The sequence below is a fragment of the Nipponia nippon genome, unplaced genomic scaffold (genome assembly GCF_047370975.1).
Source record: "Nipponia nippon isolate SJK-2023a ecotype South Korea unplaced genomic scaffold, ASM4737097v1 scaffold_5, whole genome shotgun sequence".
Taxonomy (NCBI): domain Eukaryota; kingdom Metazoa; phylum Chordata; class Aves; order Pelecaniformes; family Threskiornithidae; genus Nipponia; species Nipponia nippon.
Genome location: NW_028262369.1, coordinates 77,428,345 through 77,454,988, shown reverse-complemented (window position 1 = coordinate 77,454,988; position 26,644 = coordinate 77,428,345). Strand labels below are relative to the sequence as shown.

Genomic DNA, 26,644 nt, shown 5'->3' with positions numbered 1-26,644 from the left:
TTGTTGTCAGGTCAGATGCAGTTGTAGTAACAGCTGCAATACTGTTGGCACACCTTTCAGCCTACAGGAACACAGGGTGTTAAAATACTTGAAAACAAATAATTAATTCCAGGTTCTGCTCAAGTGAGAATGTGGGGAGTGGTGAAGGATGGAAAAAAAGTATGCGTGAGGGGAGGCATGTAAAAATTAAGCATGTGTGCGTGTGGAGGGGGAGCAGTATATAGCGGAAGAGAATGCAGTGGGTTTCTTGGCGTAGTCTCAATTATAAGTTATTTTGCAAACAGAAAAATCTTGTTCTTAGGTTTTGCAAGCTGGATGAAATTCTCAGAGTTTGTACATTCCTACTCATATAATTGCTTCTTCTTCCACAAATACGTATATGGAAAAGTTTCTTGTGAATATACGATTTATTTCTGTTGATCTATTTGATCAGTGTTTCGGTATCTGCATGGAACATAAAAAAAGGCTCCTTAAGTGTCCCAACTGCATGGACATTTGTACGACTTGGTTCTCCTACGAAAATACCTTATTGGAGTGACGTTCTTCCAAGTGATTTGAATGCCTGTGTTTCCAGTTAATTTGAAGGAGTGGGGGGACTATGTGTCAGAACATGTACCCAGTGACACATCTGCTTTTGTGATTAAGTTCATGGCTTGAAGAAAAGCCTTACTCAAACTGTGGATCCTGTTATATGCATTTAACCCAGGGCTATGATAGTTTTCAGACTGAAGGCATGAATTGAAATCTGTGCTTTAGCGTTGCTGTTGAAGAGTGTGTTCGCTGGCTGTTTGTGTACTCGTTCTCTGACACATTTATGAGAGATTATGTATTGGGAAGGTACATGCCTTTTCTACGTACGCAGAGCTCTTCAGCCTGCTGCCGCAGGGGACCTCTCTGTGGTGCCATGGGCTTGCGTGGCAGCTGGGAGGGCACAGCTTAGCTCAGAGTGCCAGTGTTGGCCTGGTGTGGGTGAGCTTCCCACTGGGGCTCTGGTTGGTATGTTGTAGCTGAATGTGATGAATTTCTTTTGTTCAGACAGCAAATCTCCCAAAGTTGCATACTACCGTTTCTGTTGTTGTGTATCTAGTGCAAGAGGTTTGTACCTGTCTTGTTTTTCCCCCTACAATTCAGAGGGGGACAGTGGTAAGCCTGGAAGAGAAGGAGCAGCAGGGGTCTCATAAATTGTATGTACGGGTGAAGGAACCACAGCTTGGGTTAGCTTGGGGAGCAGTCGCTCTTCAAATACTGCGGGGCTGTGGGATTAGTAGCTGTAGCATGTTATATTCCCCATTGATTCTCATGTGAAATGTCTGTCCCTCTTACTGTGCTTCTTTCATGCCTTTTAATGGTTTAATTATGGTCATAAATGAAACTGATGTACTTCATTCAGTGAAGGAAATAGAGGAATGACATTTCAACCCAAATATTTGTTCTGCACTGTATTAAAACTCTGGCAGGTTTTTTTAAAACAGCTTTTGGCATGTTGATGAACAGTATGTGCCTGTAATGGTTGTTAACCGCTCTAACAAGTAGTGCCTTCAAACGCTGACTGGGAGCGCTGCGCTTTCAGATTGCTTTTTGGAGGGGGAAAAAAAAGTCTGAGCAACTGTTTCCATATTTTGATTACTTCCATGTTCATTTTCTAAAACATGTAGATGATGTGATACTCCTTTCATTTTTCATGAAGTTCAAATGGAGATAGTATGTGTGGGGGGGGGTACAAAGACAAGCCCTGCAAATACAGAGAAGTTTAAATCTGAATTCAGAGGTTTTCTATGGCGTGAATGGCCAGCAGTCCAGCTGCAGAAGACAATAATTCCCGATTTCTGTCAGGTGCTTGCTTACTTGAGCCTGTAGAGTGAGCGTGCCCACAAAACACTGATCACAGCACTAACTCGCTGCTTTAATATAGTAGCGGCAACAGCCTCTTCTTTACCAGCCTGTTTTGCCGCAGGAGCCGGGGCGGTGCTGGGCAAGGAGATGGGCCAGGGCCTTGGCGCGTGGGGGCCGCTGGCACGAGCGCGAGATTGCGGTGTGGGGGCGGCAGGGATGGACAGTTCGCTCTTTCTGTGCTTGCAGGTAGCTGGGGACTGCTGGGCCACCCCTGCTTTATTGCAGCCGCCCTTGCTCGCTCGTCTCACTTGCTGTCGGGACCTGCGCCTGAGTGTGCCCTCGCTGCCTGCAGCGGAGAGTAGCTGGGTTGTGCCCCGCTGACTGTGGTGGGATGCACATGGTTTCAGCGAGCCTAATGCAGACAGGGTGGCCGCGGGCAGGGGCTGGGCTGGAAGCGCTAGGGCCTCGGCTCCCAGGTCCATTTCTTGAAATGGTGCACTTGTCGCTTCTTGAGTTAAGCCTCGTGTTGTTATAAGAGGATTGCACGCAGTAACAGGCACTGCCGTGTTAGAAAATCTGAGTGAAAATCCCCTTAACATTACTGCTTCCATAAGTTTATCATAGATTAATTATAAAACTGTCTCATACATGTTTTATAGTATCATTGCATGCTCAGGTCTGTTCCTGGCACGAGTGTTCTTTCTTTTAAATCAGAAGGAAAGTATAGCTTGTAAGGGAGAAATTAAAACTGTAAGTATTATACAGGCTTCACTTGCTCTTTGACAACATGAAAAATGTGAGATATCTCCTCATTAAAGCCAGAGAGTGGTGTCTGAAATGGAAAACTGTATTTTGAAACATGACTTTGGAGCAGACCGTACCATTTCTTGTAAGAAAAATGCTTTCTACCAATGAAAATGAGATCTGCAAAACCTATTTCAAATCCATGCAGGCTGGGCTCTGGACTGTGAGCAGAAAGGGTTTATTTTTCCATGTGACTTTCAGAAAGTCAATAGTGAGTGGCCTTTCCAGAACAACAGGTATCTTTGTAGTGCCAGTTTTGCTTTGTAGTAGCTTGCCCTAGTCCTTATGCTGCTTTTGGCTTCTTTTCCCAGCCTCTATCATAATCCGCTTCCTAAAAAAGGCTGAACGAATAAAATGAAAATCGCAATCCTTCAAGTGCCAAGCCTCCAGGCAACAGAGATTAATGGTGTACTTGGCCATGGCTTTGCACTGGTAGTTGGAAAATGGAACTGTGGAGCAGCAGATTAGGAGAACCATCAGTCACTTAAAATAGCTGTTAATAACAGGCTGGCAGTGATGGGTATCTCTGTAAAAAGTGTCACAAACAAGTTCCCTGCTGACATAGTCACTGGCTGTATTTTGCCGGGAGAGGGTTGTTTTTTGGAGAAGCCCAGTCCCGTCTCTGTACTCATAAGTCTGTGGTGCTCCTGTCCTGTGACTTGTTTCTGTTGCGGGAGGCCAAATCAGGCACAAAGCAAAGGTGGTGCCACCAGTATTCAAACACAATGTCTGTCCCATTGACCGACTTCAGTTATGTTGAAATATTGTGGGGGTTAAGGTGTTCCCATCGTCCCCTTTTGTCAAATTTAAAAACTGTTGGGACCAAACCAGTGCAGAGGACTGAAGATAACAGCTCGAACGGAGGGCTCTACATGTCCACATTGAGATCAGGGTCTCTGGCTGGAGGTTTTAAACATTTGATAGACAACTAGTGACTGTGACTGGTGATTTGGTAGTGAAATTTAATCTAAATTTGCTAAATATGAGTTAGCAGTAGTTAGTCTAATTTCCTCATTTTGTTCAATTCAGTGAAACTCTTTGCAAGCAAGTACTGGGAGCGTGAGAGGAAAAGGATGCAGGAGTTTGCCTGTCTAGTCAGGGGTGGAAGAAGTTTCATAGCGTTGAGCTTCATCACTTTCCAAATTGGCCGCCCTTGTGTGTATGGAGTCTTTCTGAAAACACAATGAGGTGCAAAGCCTGCAGCGGCAGCATTGTTATCTGAGAACAGCAACCGTAAATTGGACATTGGTGCTCAATGAAGGTTGCACAATTGGAAATTACTTACACTGCTGACTATTTTATTCTGCCTATATGTGGAAATGGCTAATGGTTTGTTACCCAGGAAACACTTTCAGTGATTTCTGCTCCAGTCTGTTAAAGCTCAGAACTGGCACTAGTGATGTGTTGCTGTTACTTTTAAAGAAAGGATGGTAAAGATGTGGTGCCGTGTTTGGGGTAGAAGATACCATGGAAAAGGAAAGAATTTAAGGAATGAAGAAAGCCTTGGGAGATAGGAGAGTATCTGAGCTCAGTGCAGACTGTGGTATTTTTTGTATTTGTTTAAATCAAAATGTAATTTACTCAATGGAAGCCTCTCACTTTGATGAACAGATTTGCTTTAAAAAAATGTTGAAGATATTCTCCCTCCTTTGACTTGATTCCTTTTGAGTAAGTGTTTATTCCAAAATAGAACTGTAATGAATCGCTGATAGTTTTTCTTCTCTGAAGTATGTTGTGAAAATCTTAAGTTGTCCTTAGACAGTTCCAGGCTATAAGTGAGGACAAGAATTTCACTGTGGAGCGAGGGACTACTTCCAGGAGCCTGGAGGTTTTCTGGATTTCTTTTGATATGGTTTTCTCATCTTAACTGCAGCTTTCCTTTTGGAAGCGACCAGGGTAGTTTCATAAGCAATATTGGAGGGAGTTCAGATAGCTGTGAGCAGAAACTACTCCCGGTTCCCACTGTTGCTTTCATTAGCCGAGAAGGGGCCACAGCCACCTACTAAACTTCTCACAAATTACCAACGAAAGCAAGGGAGGGTTTTAAAATCTGCAGCCTACTGGTTAATATTCTGTAATATCTGTTAAAAGCTATTTGTGGTGTATTTTGCTTTGGATTTTAATAACGTTTTTGGGCTACTTTTGATTAAATTAAGTTATAGCCTTTCTTCTTGATGTTCTTGCTGAATACTGATCAACAGCAGTTGACACACTGCAGCCTGGTGCCTGCCTGATTGCGGGCAGTGAGTTCCCACCTCCTTTCACTGCTTGAAAACGTGTGGGTTTATAACGCGCGTTTTCTACATACAGTTATCCAAAGGTCTGGTTTAGATCTAGATCAAGTCAGTAAGATGTCTTGATGCCTTTCCTGAGGCTTGAGTAGTGCTCAGCATAACTGATGAAATGGAGTTTTTCTTGCCTCAGCTGTTCCCGTTCAGGTGTAGTGTAATATCGCAGTGAGGTAGGGTGGGTGTAGCTGTGTCCTAGGGTGCTACGTGGTGCTACGCTGGTCCCTCTCTTGAGAGCGGGGCTTGTGCCCGTCCCTGTTGCACGCTGTGGCTGCACCTTGCACGTGCAGGTATGGCGGGGGCCACTGGCGTCTGTGCAATGCAGGCACCATCCACCTGAGCCAAAATTTCATCTCAGTGAGGTCAGTTAGTTAAACTGGCATTACATGCCAATCCTGGAGCTCTAATCCTATAGGATTATCTCAAGTTTGGCCATGAATCCAGGGTTGTAAGGGAGTAAATTTGTCCCTGGAAGCCAGCAGATGCTCATAATTGGCAGTGGGACTTGAGTCATGATCACATATCTCCAAGAAGTAATTAAGAGAAAGCAATAATTAATCTAATCCTAACCAATAGAGCATCAGGACTGATTTATTTGGTTTGAAATTAGAATTTTGGTTTGAAATTGGAAGGCGCATATTTTAATTACGGGATATAACTGGAGCTAAAGAACATTGCAGTTTTGTGCCAAGGTATGAGAGAATACTGAGGTTTTTTTCTAACATTGTCACTTGATAGACACTTCTTCTAATCTACAGAAATGTAACGTAATGAACTATTAATAGAAGTTAATGTATCACCTGTGCAGTCTGATTGGCTCAGGGAAAACCTAATCAGTTTATAGTATATATTTAAGGAAGATGAATGGGGAAATGCAGGATTCAAGTAGTACGAAGCATCTGATTCTGTAATTTTCATGAAGAATACTGATTTTTTTTTTTTTGTCTGACTTTTAGCTCATACGGTAAACATTAGATACTAAGTCATCATAACTCAAATCATAAAAAACTAAGGCTCCAACAGGAGCTGATGCTCAGGCATGTTTGTATTCAGTATACTGTATGGCTGAGCTTCTGTTCTCTGTATAGTAATAATGCAAACCTGCTGTGGGATAGAAAATCGGTAAAATATCTGTGTGTTGGAGTCTCTGGGGTTTTCATCTCTGACTCTGCAGTCTTGACATTGGGACGTTATTTTGGTATCTAAATACGGCTTCTGGAGCCGACTTTGGGCATTCAGGCCTGAATTGAAAGTAGTGACTGTAGCCCTCGTACACCTTCAGGGAGAAGTCCCAAGGAATAAAATGAAGCATACTGTAATCATGGGTGGAGAGAGATGAAGAACTTACTTTTGTCAGTCTTCGTTTGCAGAGGAAGTTCTTTGGTTTTAATTTCGGTGTTTCATCTGCCAATATAAGGAGATAGCGATACCTAGGAGAGCAGCTCCTCATCCCCCCCTTCCCTCTTCCTTTTTGCAGAAAGAGGTTTTGCTTGCCACTGAGAAAACTAAAATGGAACATGCAAAGCTGCAGAAAAACCTAACCCATTTTTGGCGTGATGAGCTCAAACTTGATTAAAATTCTTCTATTAAAACACAGCTGAGTAAGTAGCCATACAGTAATGACTGGAATGTGTCCTCAGTCTGGAAGGAGTCTGTTGAGCACGTAGCACAGCTCAGGGCACAAGCTGATTCATTTGGACTGCTGCAGTCATGCTGAAATTCACGCTGGTGAATGGTCCATGTCGTACTTCCTCAGTTTCATGCACACGTCTGTTTTAAATGAAGTAATTTGGCTTCTGTAGTTGAAAGCTGATTTTTCAAACATACCTCTTGAACAGTAAGCAAGGTGAACGGCAGCTCTGTTGATCACAAGTCACAATGTGCTTCACAGGGGATTTTTATGTTTTGCTTGATTTATTCAGCCAAAGATTAGATGCACGTGACTTTCTTACTTACACTCCTAATAATGTTGATAATCCTCATAATGTTTATAATCCTCATCATCTTTAGTAATGTGTCTTGCAGAACCAGGAAGCATAGGTTTAGTCTTCTCTGCTGTGGTCTTTGGGGCAGATAAGCAGTGAAGAAGCACAAAGGAGTTACACCACTCTTTTATGGGTCTTTGGCTGCTACTTGAAAATATATTTCAGGATTTACCATAGTATCTACCCGAACTGATCTAATCCTTTGCAAGCACCTGCTCATAGTGTGTGCTACTGTTGAACTGTATTGTGAATAAGGACTTGCAGTGATGTACCTAACAGGATTCAAGTTTTTTGTGTTTGATGAACCTTGAAGACTAGTGACAGGATTCCTGACAAAAGTTCTTTGAAGTCTGGAGGGTTTAAATAAGTCTGCTTTGAAATACTTTGTTCACAGTGGAAAATAAAATAATTTATTCAAAATTAGGGGAAAATAACTTATGCAAGATTTGGATGGGGGTATGGGCGCTGGGAAGAATCTAAGGTTGCCTGTTTCCTTTGAGATCACGTTGGATTGACACTCCTTTTTTTTAAGGCTGAAGAATTGCACTTTTCACCTACTGATCTCAACAGGTGTCTGTTTGAGATGCCACTGAATGTTTGGGGCATCTTATGTCAGGTGGCACATCCTTCCACTTTATCTTCTGTTGGCTATGCTGCTTATTCCCTGATGCCTCAGTAGGTCTTCCCTCTGCTGAATTGTCATCAAGATTATGGTCACATCGTGGTATGTTGTAGAAGGTATCATTTAGCTAGGGAGAGGATACAGTCTAGCTGTCCCATAGAAAATAACTGGTTTGTAATTTTCTTGATCTAGCACCACTGCTGTCAGTAGTATGCAGATGGGTGAATTAAACCAAATGAAGTATCTTAATTCCAGAAGCTTTTAGTTGTGTTCACAATGTTGAAACAAAAGGTTTCTGATCAATTGTCTACCTGAAAGGAGGTTGTAGCGAGGTGGGGGTCGGTCTCTTCTCCCTAGTAACAAGTGATAGGACGAGAGGAAACGGCCTCAAGCTGCGCCAGGGGAAGTTTAGGTTGGATATTAGGAAAAACTTCTTTACCGAAAGGGTAGTCAGGCACTGGAACAGGCTGCCCAGGGAAGTGGTTGAGTCCCCATCCCTGGAGGTATTTAAAAGATGGGCAGACGTGGTGCTTGAGGACATGGTTTGGTGGTGGACTTGGCAGCGATAGGTTAACAGTTGGACTCGATGATCTTAAGGGTCTTTTCCAACCTTTATGATTCTAAGTGAGATTCTATACATAATTTTTACCTCCCAAGCTTTGAATGAAAAAGTGGAAATAATAAAAATTTCTATAAGTTCGGAAATCAGTGCCTCTACTTTCTTAAATGTCTGATGGTTAATGTAAAGATAAAAAACCCAACCTCATCTGTCTTTCCATGGGGGATAACAGAACTGAGGAGAAAATGTATCTATTCCCATGTTAGGAATAGCTCAGAAACAGATGCTTTGCAAAAGAATTACTCTAAGAGATTAGAGTTAAATGCACTGTTGCCAAAATTAGAAAGTGATGTTATTAATGGCCTTTCTAAAAGCGTGGTTGTTTAGATTACAAACTCTTGTGATTACTGCTACGTTTCTGAAAAAATCTTTGAAAAAGATGCCAGACATATGCAGGGGGAAAAGATGGAAACGCTTTAAACCAAAACCCACCCACACTGTGTGTCCTGATTTTATATGTGCATCAGTCAAAAGCAAATATTTTACCTGAAGGTTTCACCATTCAGGGGGTTACCTTCATGGGGGCAAATCATGGATTGTGGGAGAATTTATTTCTAGAAAAGTGGTGAAAACTTGGCTGTTTCACAATACAGATGTAATTTTCTGTTTTAAAAAAGTGTGTTTTCTCATAATACATCAGTTTCATTTTGTGTCTCATTACTTTAGTGACATTGAATAAACATTTTGTGCTTTGTCCCACTGCCTCTATAAAACATGCAGAAAACTGTTTCTCTCAAGAACAGAACTCTGTAGCTGAAGCTTTAAAGAGGGTCTGAGTTCCTCTTTGAGCCTTATGGATCCAACTGCAGTCCCAGCTTTGCCCTCCTTGTCACTGTAATGTCAGGGATCCCTTCTTTCAAATGTTTTGTACCAGGGTCAGGAAACAGCATCCGTCCGTCCATCCATCCATCCATCCATCCATCCATCCATCCATCCATCCTTCCTACCTGCTGTGTTTTGTACCTATCAACACCCTGTTCTCTCGGTCTCGGTTTTTCAGCTGAGCATGATGTTTCTTGTTTCTTCCACAAACTGTTGCATACTGGTTGTTGCTAGTTTCAGTTAGCAGCCTGAGAGGCAGCTGTGCTTTGTGTGCGTGACACTTCAAAGAAAATCAGACAATATAAGAATTTTGTTGGCTGAAAACCCTTATTTTGCAAGTAAATTTGTCTACTGCTGATGTTGTGATAATACTTGTAGGGGACAGTTGATACAGGAAAAAAATTTGCTGTATTCAGTTTTTAAAATAAGAACCTTCACATTTGGCTGCCAGAACAGTGTCTAAGGAGGGCTTGTTAGAGTGGCCTTTTTATAGGAGAAATAAGTCCTTTGTGGGCATGGCCAGTTCTTGATGGGAGATTTGTTGGAGAAAAACATTTTCAGCTTTGAAATGGAGTATCTGGCCAAAGGAGTGGAGAGGGGCAGTGCATGTTTGCACAGAGCCTGGAGTAGTTCAGTGAACGCTTGCTTGCTTGGGCCAGAAGGGATCTCGCTTTGCTTCACAGGTCAGAGATACTTTTCCCACCCTTACCAACAGTTTCTAGCAAGGCAAAAAATACCCCACTTGACTCCTGATAGAAGGATGTTTTTTGCAAAACTGCCAGACACCTACTTTTTGTTTTATTTTTACTGACCAATCTCGGTGAACATTGCAACCATAATAGCAGTAACAGCAATACACTTACTGGTTTGCAGGTCCAATAACTGCAAAACTGTTACTGCTTTACAGTCCCCCCCCCCCCGCCCCCTTTTTTTTTAAGGAACAGTGCTGTGATGTAGCTTTTCATCCATCTTCAAATGTTTGCACATCAAACCTCTAGGGACATGGTGAAAACACTTCCTGATCCTGTTGCCTTCCTCTTTCCTAATACTGCCTCTGCACACCCCTTGAAATTCTTTCTCTCTCCCTGCAGATTGCTGGTTGGAGCTCCTCGGGAAAAGGCCTTTCCGTCCCAACAAGCCAACAGGACAGGAGGGTTGTACAGCTGTGACATCACATCTCCAAGTACACGCTGCACACGTGTCATATTTGATGAGAAGAGTAAGTTCTTTAGCATTTTTGTTTTGGATTGAAACAGTTACCTGATTTTTCTTACTTGATGTGGTCCTTTCCAAAGGCAGTGTATCAGGCAGTTGCTTCTATGGATTTATACATAACTTCTTTTGCATCAGAATAAGCTGTAGCTTAATTGCTAAGATAGCATGAGATGCTTAAATCTTGGTAGATTTGGATGTTCTTACTCTTTTGTAAAGTGATGTGACGTGAAGTAATACGCTAGAAGTGTTTAATAAAATGGATGTTGTCAGTGATAAAATGTACAGACACTGCCACCTGCAGACTGTCTCGTGTACTGTATGAGGTGCCTGTCCTGGCAGGGACTTTAAAAAAAAAAAGAAAAGAAAAAAGGAGTTAACTGTTAATATTTGAAGCTGTATTATGATACTCTGCAGCTGACCCGAAGACGGAGAGTAAAGAAGACCAATGGATGGGTGTAACTGTCCAAAGTCAGGGGCCAGGAGGAAATGTGGTGGTAAGTCTAAAGGCCTACTTATAACATCTTGGGTCCACGGGAAATGTTCTGAAAGGTCTGCGTTTCTGTGCAGCTCTCTGAAAGGAAACTTTCCTATGTTTACTTCTGTGATTTCTTGTAAGTAAGGCCTTAAATGTCTCCCTAGCAAAGTATGATACTAGAGATTGTAAAAGCTTTAAATTATTTTTCTAACTGTGAGTTAGCCTTTCTCTATAAGCTTTGTAACAATTCGTGATGGACAGTTCATTTTCAGGTTGTCCACTTATTTTTTTTTGTGATATACACATTGTTTCTTTTAAATACCACTGGCTACAGAAATAGGGAAAAATAGTCCGATAAGGTTGTAAGAATAGCAGGCTATCATCAGCCTGTTTTCCAAGATTCAGCCTCACGTTAACTTTCATCAGGGACTTGGGCTGAGTTGCTCTTATGAATTAATGTGGCCATTGCACTGCAGTAAGACTACTAGCTATTCTTTATTTTATACGATACAGAGAGAAAAAGCTTTCAGGAGTTACTGGAGAATGTTACTTTTTTAGCTTTTTCTCAGTTAAATAAACCTCTCATGGTGCTGCAGGATACCAGCTACATCATAAAATGGGTGTGCAGTGAAGCTTCCCCGTCTAATGATACTCTTGCAGGTTAATGTCACTGCTTCCAAAACTGGAGGCAGGTGACTTCAGGGTGTGACTCTGGAGTTATTTAAGGCTGTAGAGGCAGTAATAACTTGCTTCAGTCTGCCTCAGAACCCAAAGGGGGACGAGCAGACGGAAAGAGTCCTGCTCATTGAATAATTAATCATCAACTAATGCTGTCTTGTGTTTTCCGAGAAGGAGCTTTTCTTTGTAAGTGATAAGTGGGAAAGGCACTTATTAGATGAGGTGTGGGCAGCCTGAAGGTCACTGTGCAGCAGGGCAGTACTGCAGTGCTCTAAGTGTGGAGCAGCTGGGTGTTGGCTTAATATTTAAACCTTGATAGGAACCATAGAAAAGATATGTCAGCTGAGAAACCTGGCTTGCTTGTGCTCTTCACACACCTACTACCTCTCGTTCTGCAAAAAACACTGCTGGCAAAGGGGTTTGATTGTTCCACCTCTTTTTACAACGGTTTGGTGGCTACACCACTTAACCCAGTGGCTGTTCATCCATTGTGTTAAATATTTGATTGGAATTCTGTTCCCAGGTGAACAGTCTAAAAGTGCCAGTCCCAGTGACAGTTATCCCTTAAATGGAACATCCAGTCTAGGAAGTAGGAACAGCTTCCCTCCCCTTCACTGGAAAAGCTTTCAGCCCCTGCTTTGTGGCAGTTTTCTGGACGGGGTGAGTTCTGAATAGTCTCAGGTAGATGGTAGTTGAACCAGCTTCTCATGTCCTGCACAAGTGTGTAAGTCATTGAACTCTGGCAGCTGTGGGGAAACACAGCCACTTCGTTCTTTATGAGAGATAGGGTGGTTCTCTCCTCACCTCTTGAAAGAGAGGGATTAGGTATCGGGGAAGGCTTTAGGGCTAAAACCCCTAAATCCTACAGAGAAGAGAGATGTAACCATGCGGCCTTCCTTGACCGTGAAGCTGATTGCTCTGACTTGTATCCATTGCTGCCCAACTTTTCCCATACGTTGCCTATAGGGAACACTGGACTCTCTCTGCATTGCAACATGGATGTGTCTACAAGGTGACTTACTTGTGGCATCGCTAGCATGAAGTATTGCTAAAGGAGACCAGCCTTCTTTGATGACTTGCATACAACATACAGAAAGCATCGCTTATTATTTCTTCTATCTTGCAGACGTGTGCCCATCGCTATGAGAAAAGGCAGTATGTAAACACAGTGCAGGAAACCCGGGATATCGTTGGAAGGTGCTATGTGCTGAGCCAGGATCTCACTATTAAGGATGATATGGATAATGGAGTGTGGAGTTTTTGTGATGGTCGTTTAAGAGGCCATGAGAAGTTTGGTTCCTGTCAGCAAGGTGTTGCTGCTACTTTTACTAGAGACTATCATTATATTGTGTTTGGCGCCCCAGGCACTTACAATTGGAAAGGTACGACCTGGCTTCCTTCCTGCCTACCCTTCCCGTTTCCTCTGAGATTGCTCACCAGGCTTCCATCCCAAGTTTCCTTTTTTTTTTTTTTTTGGGGGGGGGGGGGGTAGCATAATAGGGATCTAGCGATTTTACCCTGTTTTCACAAAATGCTATTTTCCTGTGTCAAAAGTATTCACTGAAGTTCCTTTAAATATCTTTGAGGGAGTACTTACAAATGGATAATAGAACTTTGCACATACATAGAGCAAATTTTTCCCTTTTTAGTCTTAGTCTTATGGTGGGATTGAGTGCTTGCTTTGAGACTTCCGTACTGCAACAAATTACTAAATTATTTTAAAGTTATTTGACCAATCTTTTTTCCCGCGTTTGAGCAAATGTCAGATAGGTGCACTGAGATCTTTGTTCACCCTGCAGTATTCTCCACTTTATTCTTTCTGAAGTCTGGGGAGAGTAGTACTTCCCAAAGTAAATACTGGAGGATTGCGGGAAGATAACTGAACAGAGCAGTACTACATGTATTCATATCTAAATCCGTGGACGTCCATGTAAAATTCCATGGATAATCTGTCTGACTAAGAGCCAAGTACTCTATATCACCTAGAAGATATTCCAAAACTTAAGGGAAAAGACCTATAGATTTTCTCTGTTAGTTTATATTGAGAAGCATCTAAACGGCCACCTCGGTCTCTTTTTTGTCGTGATTTTTCCTGTTGCACTTCATTACGCCAACAGCTGTAAATACTTCCCTCTTTAGAACATCTGAGCCTTAAACCATTACATTTTTTCCCCTCGTACACCTGTGCCTGCTATATGAACCATGCCAAATCTTTGAGTTAAGCTCCGGCACAAGGTGTACTTCGGTGAAAACTTAATCTTGCATGCATCTGTCAACAAAATCTGACGAAGCTGAAACAGCATATTGAGTTCAGACACTGTTTTACTTTAATTGCAGAGAGGTGCTATGACAGTATCTGAGCCATAGGAGTACTCTCTTGTATCACATGTTTCTGCTTGCCAAAATGTTAAATATGCCTGTTGATAAAAGGGACTCATACATTTTATTGAACAATAGCTCTTTTCCCTTTAAATAATGTTTTCTAAATATATCAGAAGTGTTTGTCATAGATGAGCAGTAAATGTTTTGGTTTTGTATTCCTGCATACTTACCTCCCTTTTAAGAGAGACTTTATGAGGTTAAGAACTGTGGGATGAGGGTGGTTCCTGACCAAGTTGGTCCCATGTTTTTGTTCAGAATTTTCTTAGTATCCCATGTTTTCCAGATGACTGCATGGCCTCTCCGTAGCGCAGCGTGAGAGTCTGGCACACAGATAGAACTTAGGAATTCATTGCCTTTTGAAAACACCTTCACCCAGTGCGTTATTCTGTGGCCCATTTAAACAGCAGTCGCTATCTCATCCATTGTAATTAACGTTAGTTGGGAACCATTTATCTGTTATTTTTGTCCCTTGCCATTCATTTGCTTTTATTTTATCATTTCATTTCTTCAGGGGTGGTTCGTGCAGAGCAAAAGAATCAGACATTTTATGATCTGGGTATCTTTGATGATGGGCCTTACGAAGTTGGTGATGAGAGCCGCCAAGATAAGAATCTAGTTCCTGTTCCAGCTAACAGTTACTTAGGTAGGATTAAGTACATGTGGTAAATCTCTTCAGGCTTCTTAAACCTTTGTGACCCCAGTGTGGTGCAGTGGTGTGAAATGGGAGCAGAAGATCCTTCATTTGTGGACCCTGTAACATGTTAACCATTTTGGATAATTCACATCTCCCTCCACATTTATGGGCCAGTTTTCAGTGTAAGATGATGCTCTGCTGAGGTACCTAGAAGAGCTGCTAACGTAATGAGGGATTTAAGAGCTGTGTGAGGACCTACAGATTCTCAGGGAGTGATTATGATCGCTCTAATGGTAAGTACGGTGTAGGGATCTGTAGTCCTTAGTCACAAGGTGTCTGCCACGTGGTATCAGAAGGTTTATCAAAATTTGAGTTTCTGGACGTAACTGTTAAGACTGCAGTTTCTCTCTCCTGGTAGGTGAGTGCAATTTTTTTTATTCTTCAAGTTTTTAAAACTCCAGTGGCGTTTTGACAGGCCTTTAAAATACCATCATATGAGTAGTGTTGATATTTTAAGTGCGTGTGTTGCAGGAGATGAGTCTCTTGCACTTTGTGCGTGCGCGAAAGCAAAAATATGTCCTTAGGCCAGCGGATGTTACTGTACCCCAGTGAGATTTGCTGGTGCAGAGAAAAGGCTATGCTGCGTTTTTGGAAAGGCCTCAACTGTAAAGTGTAAAGAACCTTTCTGTTGAGCGCAGATTTCTGTGGTGTATTCATCCACTGCTGTTGGCATGTGCAACAAATACAGTTTTGGTAACTTGAAACTGGAATTTCTGTCGAGTGGTGGAAAGCTGAACAGGTGGGAAGGGCATTGCTGATACAAAAAGTAAAAGCAAGTCAAGAGAAGAGCCAACTTAGAGCTGCATATCTGTTAGAAGAAATAGAACATAAACTTCTGTTCAATATCAGCAGTAATTATTGGGTGTTAAAAAAAAAAAAAAAGAGCTTACGTTAGGAGGACAAGCTGATGGCCTCTTCTGATGAAATAAGAATTGGTAAGGTGAGGAGTGCTGTGGAGGCGTCTTTTGCTGTGAACAGAGCAATACTGACTTTTTGCAGTTTGATAACAAATGCATTTATCTGCTAAATGTAAACGCTGCCTTGGATTTGTCACAATCAAACCCACTTCCAGGCAAGCCTGCTGTTCACTGGCATTGCTCTTCCCTCTGTTCAGCCAGTAAATAAACACGGTTATGGCTGCTTTGCTTAACTATTTTTTTTTTCTCTTCAATCTTTCACTGGTGTTTGCAGGTCTTCTATTTTTGACAGCTGTATCTGATACTCATCCAGATCAGTTTGTATACAAAACATTGCCTCCCAGCACACAGGTGGACAAATTGGTGGATGTAATGATGAATAGCTACTTAGGTTTGTGACCACTTGAGGTGGCAGCATCTGGTCAGACATAATCCCCAGACCTTTGACATGATCATCTCCCCTCCATCCCCTCCATCTCAAATACATTGCAAGTAAAAGCATGTAAAAACAGGGATTCAGATGAAGAGTCGCTTGCAACATAATACGGCTTCAGGGAAACACTGATTTGTCATGCATTGCTCCAGACCCCCTCATCCCTCCCCCAGAGGGGACTCCCTGACTTTTCTGAAACTGTCTCATTGTGAATTGCTGTAATTGAGAATTTTCATAGTGGTGGTGAAGTGTTTCGGAAGGGAGATTTCTGTCTGCTGGCTAGTATCTTTCTTCCTTGCAATGTGCGTCATTTTCTACTTTGGCCTTTATTGGATATGTTGGTATATGCAGTATATTCTTTGAACTCAGTTTTTCATGTTTTTTAAAATGCATTGACTTTTATAAAGAATACGTAAGACTAAATTCATGTGCATATGTCCTTTAGGGCTGCATTAAATCAAAATTGCCAGTTTCACCATTACTGTGTCAGGTGATTCTCAAATACCGTATGCATCATCCCTGTACGTTACTGTGCTTGTGCAGTACGCTTTGCATGTTTGCACCAGAATGACACTGACTTGTGCTTAGGAAGTTTTATAATGATTTTGCCGGAGGTGAAATACTTGAGCTATATTCAAGTGGTAAGGCGCAGTCATTTCTAAGCTGGTACGTTTAAAAATGATCTTGTATTTGGTGTCTGTGACAAGTAGATCTGAGCAAGCAATGAACTAATGCATTTTCGGGGGGAAATACCTAAATGTCATGTATGGAGGAGTGTAGACTTGTAACCGGGCATTCAGCAGTCCAAATAGAAAAGGAGAATTCCCAGTATATCATATTCTGTTTTAGATGAAACTTCTATTCAATATACCACTTTAATATAGTAGGGGAATTTATTTTTCCTATTAACAATACAAGGCGTTTGTTTATATTTTATTTCTTTCTCTGTTAAAGGTTTCTCTTTGGACTCTGGTAAAGGCATTGTCTCCCAGGATGAGATGACTTTCGTGTCTGGTGCCCCAAGAGCCAACCACAGCGGAGCAGTTGTTTTACTGAAAAAAGAGAAGAACCAGCGAGCACTTTCGCTCGAGCACATGTTTGACGGAGAAGGGCTGGCTTCTTCTTTTGGCTATGATGTTGCTGTTGTGGATCTCAACAGCGATGGGTATGGCCTTGGTTAACTCCTGCTGCCTCTGTAATGAAGGCTGGCAATCTGGTTTAATTCTGCTTCGGTTTTTCACATTAGAAATACAAGGAATGGCAAATCCCATCTTCCATGTGTTGCTGGAGGAAACGGCAGCCATCTCAGAGAACCAGTCAGGACACAGTCTACATGTCTAATTATAGGAAAGAGTTTATTTAAATTTAAACAATTAGTGTAAACAAAGAAGAAACAAATCTCACAGGGAAGTGGTTGAGTCCCGGTCCCTGAAGAGATTTAAAGACAGGTAGATGTGGTGCTTAGGGCCGTGGTTTAGTGGTGGACTTGGCAGCGCTAGGCTAGTGCTTGGACTCGATGATCTTAAAGGTCCTTTCCAACCGAAATGATTCCATGCTGCTATACCCAAAGCAGGCCCTAGAAGATTCTTGTATGTCACAAAGGAACTATAATCGGCTTGTCGTATCAGTGCAGCTGTTGGTGCTCAACCAGTTTAAGGTACTTCTTGGTCTTTGTTCAGCAGCTCTTTGGCTAGCTGACCTTGAGACCACAGGCTGATCAGTCACTTCCCACAGTTCTTCTGTAAAAGCGCTGCCTTTTTTTCTTTAATTCTAAGGTGGCAAGACATCGTTGTTGGAGCCCCGCAGTATTTTGACAGAAGCGGAGATATCGGTGGTGCTGTGTACATCTACATTAACCAGCAAGGCAAATGGGAAGGAGTAAAACCTATTCGCTTAAATGGAACCACTGACTCCATGTTTGGTCTCGCGGTTGAAAATGTTGGGGACGTTAATCAGGACGGGTATCCAGGTGAGTGAAAAACAATTACAATAAAAATGTATGTGACTTTTTTTGCAATGCTGGAGTTGGAACATCTTATCCTGACCACGACTGCAAGCTGCAGAAAGAGTAAGAATGATTTTAGATGTTGCAACTTATTTTCAACAGATATCGCAGTAGGGGCTCCATATGATGGTTTTGGCAAAGTATACGTTTATCATGGATCCAAGGATGGAATAAATACAAAACCAGCACAGGTAATGAAATAACTTTATGTAATTAGTCTTGCACAGAATTAAAGGAATGATAGGTCTATCCATCTTCTCCCTCTCCATTACTATTAGTGGGGTGGTGGGTATGCAAAAAAGTCACGGGACCCTTCAAAGATTGCACTGCTGACCAGAAGGATTAGGAATTCTTAATTTTAATACACGTTTCTTTCTGGGGCCGTCGTCCTTTGGCACCAATAACATGTAGAGAAGGAAAAAGGCATGTAGATGTCTAAGGTTTGGGTTTTTGAAAGAAATTTGGGGATTTGAAGATAATTAGTTTCTTCATTTTCTTTTTCACTACTACTACTTCACTTTCTTTTTTCATAAAAAATGTTTGTGCCTTTTTCTTTTTTTCTTGAGGACCACTGTGTTCAGTCTGCAAGGTGAGAATGGCACTTGATGACACTTCCTAGAATACTGTTAGAATACTTTCTCCAATACTTTTTCAGTTTTAAGTGCCTATACTGCATAAATACTAGAAATCTTGCCTAGCTTATCTTTATTTCTATGTACAACAGTCCTTTCTGGTACTCACTGCTATTGCAAAGTAACTTCTTGGAAGAAAAGCAAATCATCTTGGCACTTCAGTGTCATTTACCTGAACACAGAGGTCCTACTTCCTTGTATCTCTTCTCCGCCCCGGCCATAAGACAACGATGTTCACTTGTTACTTATTTCACTTTTACAGCTTTTAAATGTCTGAATTCCCTCAATCTGTTTGCTCTTCAGATTCTTGATGGTGAAAAAACAGGCACCAATTTCTTTGGTTACTCTATTGCTGGAAACATGGACCTGGACAAAAATTCCTACCCTGACATTGCCGTTGGTTCCCTTTCAGATTCTGTATCTGTGTTCAGGTATTACATACAGAACTCTAACTGGTTACACCAAGGTTTTGGTTTTAGTTTTTTAAAAACAAACTACTTAGAAGTAACAAAAATCTGTTTGGCCTGGAGTGTATTCTTCTAGAAATTGGAAATTTTCGAGGGGGGTGTGTGTGTCCATAAATCGGTTTGTTACTTGAATCCCCCTCTTCTCATTGAGAAGCTGCCTTACCATCACCACAGGGCAAGAGGGTGACTGTGGACAGTTCTGGGAGAGCTGGCGTGTGTAGTGTGCCTGTACCCTAGCTTTGCCCTGTGGTAACTTACTTGGATGCCCACGTCCTTTGATGGAATTAAGGGCGAGAAGTAATCCTTTCGCCTTAAGAAAGGAGAAGTTAACTGATACGTTTGCTAGAGCTTTTGTTTGCTGCTGTTGTATAAATCTAATCCTGCTTTATTGAAGATAGAACAAAACCAAACCAAACCCCTCTTTTGTAGCTGAGGATCCAAAAGCAGTGAGGCATACGGCCTTGCTGAGGTTGCAGCAGGGTCCATGAAACAGCTGTGAGGAAGCCCTGCAGATAGGATCCTTTTGGACTTCTGTAACACATGCCTTAATTAGGGATGAGGTCACGGTCTTTTACAGACCTCTGCTTTTTTTCCAGTTTAATGTACTGTTAAGTTCGATCACTAGTAAGGAGCAGGAAGAGGCCTGTCCCCTCAGCAGAGCTGTGAATGCTGCGTCAAGTTCAGGTCTTTGGTGGTTGCTGTCAGATCCCAGAGGAGGAGGAGCAGAAACTCCAAAACTGGTTATCTCAATTTTGGGGATGAAAACAACTCTACCTTTCAGGCAGAATGAGCCTTCCTACAATTTTTTCATGATCCCGTCTCGAAGGTGTATAGTATCTGTGTACATAATTGGAATGTTCTTAAATACACTGAAACAGCACCCAACAAAAGCAACTCATGTTGCTTGTGGAAGAGAACAGAGCAGGTGGAATGGAAGTTGGTTAGATTATTAAGTGTTCTGCTTACTCAAAAGGAGCTTTAATCGTTTCCTGATAAGGGCAGTACACAAACTTCTACAAAGGTGAGAATGAAAACCTTTATGGTGACAAACAGTGAAAGGGGTGGCCCAGTTGAAAAGAAATTTGCCAGAAAAGGAGGAGGTGGCTTACTGGCCATTTTCAACAACCCTTAGATGCACTGACGAGAGCGGGATCAGCTCATTCATTTGTTCATGTGAACTGTCTTGTCTTTTGTCCCTTCCAAAAAGGAGAAAGGAAAAGGTGCCAGGGTGAATGATGGTTACAGCCTATGTGCAGAGGGGTCAGGAAACGAAAACATCGTTTCTCACAGCCACCCAGGCTCCACAGTAAAGCTGTTGTGCACATTAATCTGAATGAACTTCAGTACCTGCAGTTGTTCGCAGGGGCTGAATTACCACTGGGGTGGGAACCATCACTGGTTTTTGTATGTGTATAAAATGACAACCACAACATCACATTAATGTACCCTGCTCCCCTGTCAGGCATTTAAAATATAAGTGTGGTCATTTTTTGTAACTTGCTTTGCTTAGCTTTAAGTAGTTCTATTTCTAACCATTATCAAAGGCAAATTCTGTGTTTCTTGGGGTGTCTTCGTTGCAAATTAGTGCAGGCATGGGGAGGGTGTTTGGGATTCACATGAATTATTTAACTGATCTTAACGGAAACTTTTCCTTCTTTTTTTACCCTGTCTTTTCATTCTCCATTTTTCCCCCCAAATGAAGATCTCGGCCTGTGGTAAGCATTAGAAGCAGCATTACAGTACAGCCTGACAGAATTGATCTAAAGAAAAAGAACCCTGAGGACCCTAGTGAAATATGGTAAATTTAAAAAAAAAAATTATTATATCAGAAGCCTTGGTGTTTTGAGTTTTCTGTTGTCAAAATTCGTTCAGTCAGTGATGATGTTAAAGTGAGGGGATGTGACAGCCATGCAGGTTAAACAACTGTATCTACATGTGGTCAACAACTGTATCTACATGTGGTCATTCTGACTTCCCAAATTTGCTACGGGTACTGTGCTAAAGACAAGGTGTGGAATATGTTCTGTTCATAATGTCCATTTTTGAAAATGACTGTCACTTTGCCACTTAAGACTTCTAACACTTACAAGTATCTTAACTTGAACAGCTTTCTCATGAGATGTAAGAGCAAATACCAGAAAATATTTTTTCGAACTGCTTATTAACCATGTTTTCTTGATTTGTAGTTCAGTTTAGTAAGCAGCAAATTACTGTTCTAGCATGAAAACCACAGTCATAAGATTGACACTATCAGTCAATGGACTATTAAAACTTCTCAGTCTGTGGAACCATGCCTTATTAAAGTTAATATTGATTTCTTGGCACTTTTACAGGATGGATGTGAAAGCATGTTTTCAATATACTGCAAACCCCAGTTATTTAAATCCCAGAATAAGTAAGTTTTGAAGATAAATATTTTTGATCTGTTTGTCACGTGGTTTGTTTTTTGTTTTTTCTTTAGAGTGTATCATGGAAGAACAGTATTCAAATTATAGTGACTCATCTCAGACTGAGACTGTCAAATTTAAAATGTGACTCAATGCTAAGGTCAATCAGCTATTGCACTGTCTGTATTCAGAGTAACACGTATTCAGAGTCATCCTGGTGCGTTAGGAAGTTCTGTGGATGACAGACTGAACTGAAGCTTTCTAGGCAATATAACTGCCAGTAAGCAAATGGCTGCTATACAGACTAAAAACATTTTGCCTCTCTAGGTTACTGCTGCTTTAGAAAATAGTTTTAAAAGCCTGGTTTATGTATCATTAGTAAGCATTATTTCTTACTGGAGACTTACCCTATAAAACAGTGTTTTGTGTTCATGAAAATGGTTTTGTGGAAAACAGTAACTGAAATAAAAATCTTTGTATTAATAGGAGCCTGGAAGACTGTGCCATAAAGATAGTTAAAAATGTAAAGCATTAGTTTCTCACGTCTCCTATTTTTTCTCGTGACAATGCTGCTGTTACTACACCTCAGAAAACTATGCAGGATTTTGAGAGGAAATGAGAAGAATTTTAAGCCCAAACCTCCTCCTCCTCACGTGTTGTCTTGAGTTTTTCAGTTACTTGTAAAATCCACAGGATGTGCTTGAATAAGGTCCTGGTCCTCCAACAGGTCAAGCGCTTCCAGGTCTCAGGGGCAGCTCCCGCGTGCCCGTCTGCATGTTCCCGAGGCTTGGCATGCTGGGTGCTGTTCCCAGCCTTGCAGCATTGAATTAGCTCGGCGAACACAGAGATGATTAAAAGATGCACAGAGTTCAGATCGATCAGAACATGCCTCAGCATACAACTAGAAAGCTCTAGTCACACTTTTGCTTTCAGTGTTAAAATTAACAGTGTACCTTGACCTCAAAATCCTGCTGGCTGCTTAGGTGCTATTTGGGACAAAACAGAAATCAAGGCCAGCCGAGTCAGAGTATTTACAAAGTTTCGTATCTCAGCCCTCTGCTGGCTCCACCGCAGCAATTACAGCTCCTCCAGCCAGCTCTGCGTGCTGGTAAAGTAATGGGGTACCTTTGCAATAAAAGGATTGGGTTTAGAAGTTTCCTTTAGATACGCGCACAGGGTACCTGGCCCTCAGCTGGAGAGGGACAAAACTGACGGATGGAGAAAGTTTTGTAAATAACTGGAAACAGTTTGTGAAGCCCAGCACTGGCTGAAAGTCTTCTAGAATAACGTTGTAAAATCATACCTGGAGAAATCAGAGTTCTTTTTAATAAGGCAAGGGTTCTTTTTTATAGTGACCTACTTTATTTCTTCATATAGAGATCAACTATACATTTGAAGCAGAAAATGAGAGGAGGCAGTTAGGCCTGCCGTCTAGGGTACGGTTTAGAGACCACCTGTCTGATCAGTTCACTGCAAGTACAACCCTAAGGGGGCAGAATTCAAGAGAGTGCGTGACAACCAAGCTTGTACTGCAGGTAAGGCAGAGTATTTTTATTTGATTTGGATCCATTTAAAACAAAAGCATGCTCTTTTTTTCCAGCCTCATGGTACCTTTGTATATAACTGAAAAGTCACATGCAATATAAAGCTTCAAAACTAGCAAACAACCATAGTTAAGTAGTGCCTTACTATTCCCTGCACACACACTGCTTCCTCCTGTTGCCTTTCTTAGAAAGTATGAAAGTATGCAGCATGCTGTGGAGGTCAATAGAGCTGAACTAATTTAGAACAATAGAGCTGTTTCCAACAGAAGTAATTGTTACAGAATTTAACGGTGTGACTGGCTAGGAGAAGAATTTTAACCCACGGGTTTCGGAGGGGATGAATGGGCAGGAGAAGAGAGCTTGGTATGTGCTCTCTGACTTGGCTGCTCCACTGGCCCTTAGAGGTGGCATTGCTCCAAGAGCTGAACAAATTCTCTGTCTGTGGCTCAGCAGTAATGAGCCAGCCTCCAAGGTTGCTTTTGACCACAGCAAATTAAAGAGCTTGAACTTACGCAATAGGGAGAAAGTGTGTTATTTTACTGTTGTAGTGGGACTTTCACTTGCCTGAGTTACCATCTGGTGTTCTTAGGAATTCTTAACGGTGAGAGAAATCATCAGATTGGGAAGCCAGGAAAAAAAACCCAGACAGTAGGGCTAGGCTCCTGGTGTTCTTGCACATTTTTAGGAAATGCTGGGTTTCTATATAGTGAATAGTTTTAATACTGCAAAATGTAGCAAAAAAGATTTTGCTTTACTACTTGTTCTAAAATATATATCAAAAGCTAGTCTTTGTGTTGTTTTTTTCTTCTCTGTGCTAACTATGCCATTAAAAATATTTTAACAGGAAAAAATTAAAGATAAGCTACGCCCCATTCCAGTATCGGTGAGCGTTAAAATTGCTGGCTTGGAGTCTAGCTCACCGTCCACAAGAAAAGAGAGAGCACTTCCGGATCTTATACCAATTCTAGATTCAAATGAATCTGAAACAAAGACCACAAAAGTAAGCCTTTGATATCACATTTTCCCATAAATCTGCACTTTGATAAATCACTGAATTTTAAAGACTGTCCAAAGCTAAATCATGACCCAAGAAAATAACTGGGGTAGCACTGGACCTGTAAGTACTGGCTTATGTTTTGTATTTTGTTCTGAAGTTGTTACAAAATGTTACGAACTAGATTCCGTGTTGCTTTTGCGACAAAAGTGAAGCTGGTATAGCTGCTAGGTTTTTTTTCTCTCCCCAACAAATATAGGAGGAAATGTACTTTGGATTAAAAATGGAAATCCATCGTCTCCTGCTGTGAACACTTGCCCCACATCACAAAATAATGTACGGTCTAATGCTTCCGTGGTTAGGATGCTGTAACATCATTAGAGCTCTGCAGCAGTGACGTAAAAGAGAGGGAGTATCTCGGGCAAAAGATCTCATTTCCTCAACGCTTATTGAACAATCAGACTTAAGGATGTTTTACCTCGTTAGAAGTGTACCTCTCACTTAGAATTATCTAACTCTGTCTTTTAGTCACATTTAAAGTTCTAAATTATCAGCGTCAAGGGCTATGTCTCACAAAGCAAAAACTCTCCTGACAGGCAAGAAGTAAGAGTCAGGTTAAGATCTCACTCTATCCAGGAAGGTGTCTCTGAGTTCCCTGTAGATGCTTTATGCAGTGCACATCAGAAATCTTGTTTTAAGCTAGTATCATGTGGCATGCAGTAAAAGTGCTTTGGTTTTATTTAGGTGGAGTTCTTGAAAGAAGGATGTGGAGAAGACAATGAATGTCACAGCAATCTGAAACTTCAGTACCGGTTTTGCACTAGAGAAGGAAATGAAGACAGATTTACTTATTTACCGATGTAAGCCTTGATAATGCATTGCTAAAATTCAAATTATTAACAAGTGCTTAAAAGAACTTCTAGGAGAGGGTTTTGGGAGATAGAGCAGCTTTGCTCCGTTAGCCTGGCAAACACAGCCCTGTGGAGTAGTGCTGATCTGACCGGGTGAGGAAGGTGGGGGAGTGGGGTTGAGCTTTGGAAGAGGAGAGGTGGTACGGAGTCACATGGACACAAAGTGGCCACAGCTGCTGGGGTGTGGGCTAAAAGCTAGGAAAAAAGTTTCTAACCTCTGGAGAAATGAGATTCTAAACCAGCCTTGCAGTAGTTTATTCTGTATGCTACTGTTAAATATTTTTGAGATGCAATTTGATTGCAAATTTGCCAACATGATATACTGTATTCTAGCAGGCTAAGACAAGCAGTTACAGAGAAGTGAACAGTCATTTCACTGTAACACACACCTAACGCTCCGCTGCAGCCCTCCTCCCTGGAGGGCCAGTGGAATCAGAAAGGAGGTGTAAAACAAACAAAGGAAGTATGTTTCCTTACTGTCAAGTCACCTTTAGCAGTGAGTGCCACAGTCTGACTCGGAAGCCAAAAGCATGTATACAAGAAAAAAGGAGGTCAGTAGATTTATTTGGAGAAAATTCATCACTATTAAACATCAGCCAGGTGCAAGTGCTGGTGCAGAAATACTATAAACTCTTGATTACTTCAGGGGTGTGTTAGTCTTATATCCTGTTAACTGCTGGCCGCTTTCAGAGAGGAAATACTGGTCTGGGAGAAAAAACTGACCATTCACGTGTTTATGGTCTTACAGCGATTCTTCCCTAATACAGGGAATTATATTTGGGTAAACCACAGTAAGAAGCAAACTTTTACACACATTTGTCTTCCTAATGCACACAACCCTGTATGCTCTGTTTCTGTAGTGAAAATGGCATGCCAGTGCTTGTTCTGAAAGATCAGAAGGATATTGCCCTGGAAATAACAGTGACAAACAATCCATCTGATGCAAAAAATCCACAAAAGGATGGTGAAGATGCATATGAAGCTAAACTAATAGCAACTTTTCCAGACAGTCTGACGTATTCTGCATTCAGGGAGATGAGGGGTTATCCTGTAAGTATTTTTAAGATAAAAGATATTAAAATTTTTAAGTATTTTCAGCATATTTTTACTTTTAAATGTATTCTGTTTCATCAGGAAAAACAGTTAACCTGTGGTGCTAACCAAAATGGTTCTCAAGCAGAGTGTGAACTTGGAAACCCTTTCAAAAGAAATTCCAATGTAAGTTGCACCTATTTTACTCAAGTTATAAAATCTGATTCCTGACTGCAGTTGTCCAAAGTTTGTGTGTTTCATAACTGGAAATCTGATTTGGATCTGTTTTTTTAACTCTAGAACTTGACGGTGTATTTCTGTAATACTGCATATATTAATATATTTTGGAAAATGTTTACATATTTCATGGATGTTCTTTCTTGTCTAGGTAACCTTTTATCTGATCTTGAGTACCACTAAAGTTAATGTTGATACAACAGACTTGGACATTAATCTGAAGTTGGAAACGTAAGTTTGCTTTGTGCACGCACTGTGTTTTTATATACAGTTGTAAACATTTTGAATTAATTTGTTCGATTCACAAAAGCAATTTAATAGTAAAGTGAAAACTGCTAAATTTGTAAAATAAACAGCATTGTTTCCTTTTCATTGTAGAACAAGCACTCAAGTTAATTCGACTCCAATTACAGCTAGTGCTAAAGTGGTTCTTGAATTGCTGTTATCGCTCACTGGGTAAGTGTTGATAGTATAACAAATAGGGGGGCTGGGGAGGCCAGTTTTGCTGCAGATGTCATTAAAATCTGATTATTCTTCTTCCCCACCCCCACCTGAACAGAGTTGCTAAGCCTTCTCAGGTATATTTTGGAGGTAACATCGTTGGTGAGAGTGCTATGAAATCTGAAGACGATATTGGAAACCTCATAGAGTATGAATTCAGAGTGAGT

General features: G+C 41.3%; 1 protein-coding gene across 6 annotated transcripts in view; it reads left to right on the top strand.

Moving 5' to 3' along the window:
- ITGA6 (integrin subunit alpha 6) overlaps window positions 1-26,644 on the top strand; it is a 51,012-nt gene that overhangs the window by 15,489 nt on the left and 8,879 nt on the right. For 3 of the 6 annotated variants that reach the window (XM_087733317.1, XM_087733319.1, XM_087733316.1), the window contains exons 2-18: window positions 10,065-10,192; window positions 10,603-10,682; window positions 12,468-12,723; window positions 14,235-14,366; window positions 16,722-16,932; window positions 17,543-17,736; window positions 17,875-17,963; window positions 18,708-18,835; window positions 20,574-20,669; window positions 21,205-21,266; window positions 22,636-22,793; window positions 23,647-23,802; window positions 24,541-24,656; window positions 25,568-25,925; window positions 26,128-26,207; window positions 26,355-26,432; window positions 26,536-26,638. In XM_087733317.1, coding sequence (XP_087589443.1) covers window positions 10,638-10,682; window positions 12,468-12,723; window positions 14,235-14,366; window positions 16,722-16,932; window positions 17,543-17,736; window positions 17,875-17,963; window positions 18,708-18,835; window positions 20,574-20,669; window positions 21,205-21,266; window positions 22,636-22,793; window positions 23,647-23,802; window positions 24,541-24,656; window positions 25,568-25,925; window positions 26,128-26,207; window positions 26,355-26,432; window positions 26,536-26,638 — 2,262 coding nt within the window. In that variant the 5' untranslated portion in view covers window positions 10,065-10,192; window positions 10,603-10,637. Of the gene's footprint in view, window positions 1-10,064; window positions 10,193-10,602; window positions 10,683-12,467; window positions 12,724-14,234; window positions 14,367-15,608; window positions 15,726-16,721; window positions 16,933-17,542; window positions 17,737-17,874; window positions 17,964-18,707; window positions 18,836-20,573; window positions 20,670-21,204; window positions 21,267-22,635; window positions 22,794-23,646; window positions 23,803-24,540; window positions 24,657-25,567; window positions 25,926-26,127; window positions 26,208-26,354; window positions 26,433-26,535; window positions 26,639-26,644 lie in introns of all 6 variants that reach the window. The other 3 variants (XM_087733321.1, XM_087733318.1, XM_087733320.1) reach the window with 2 other exon arrangements.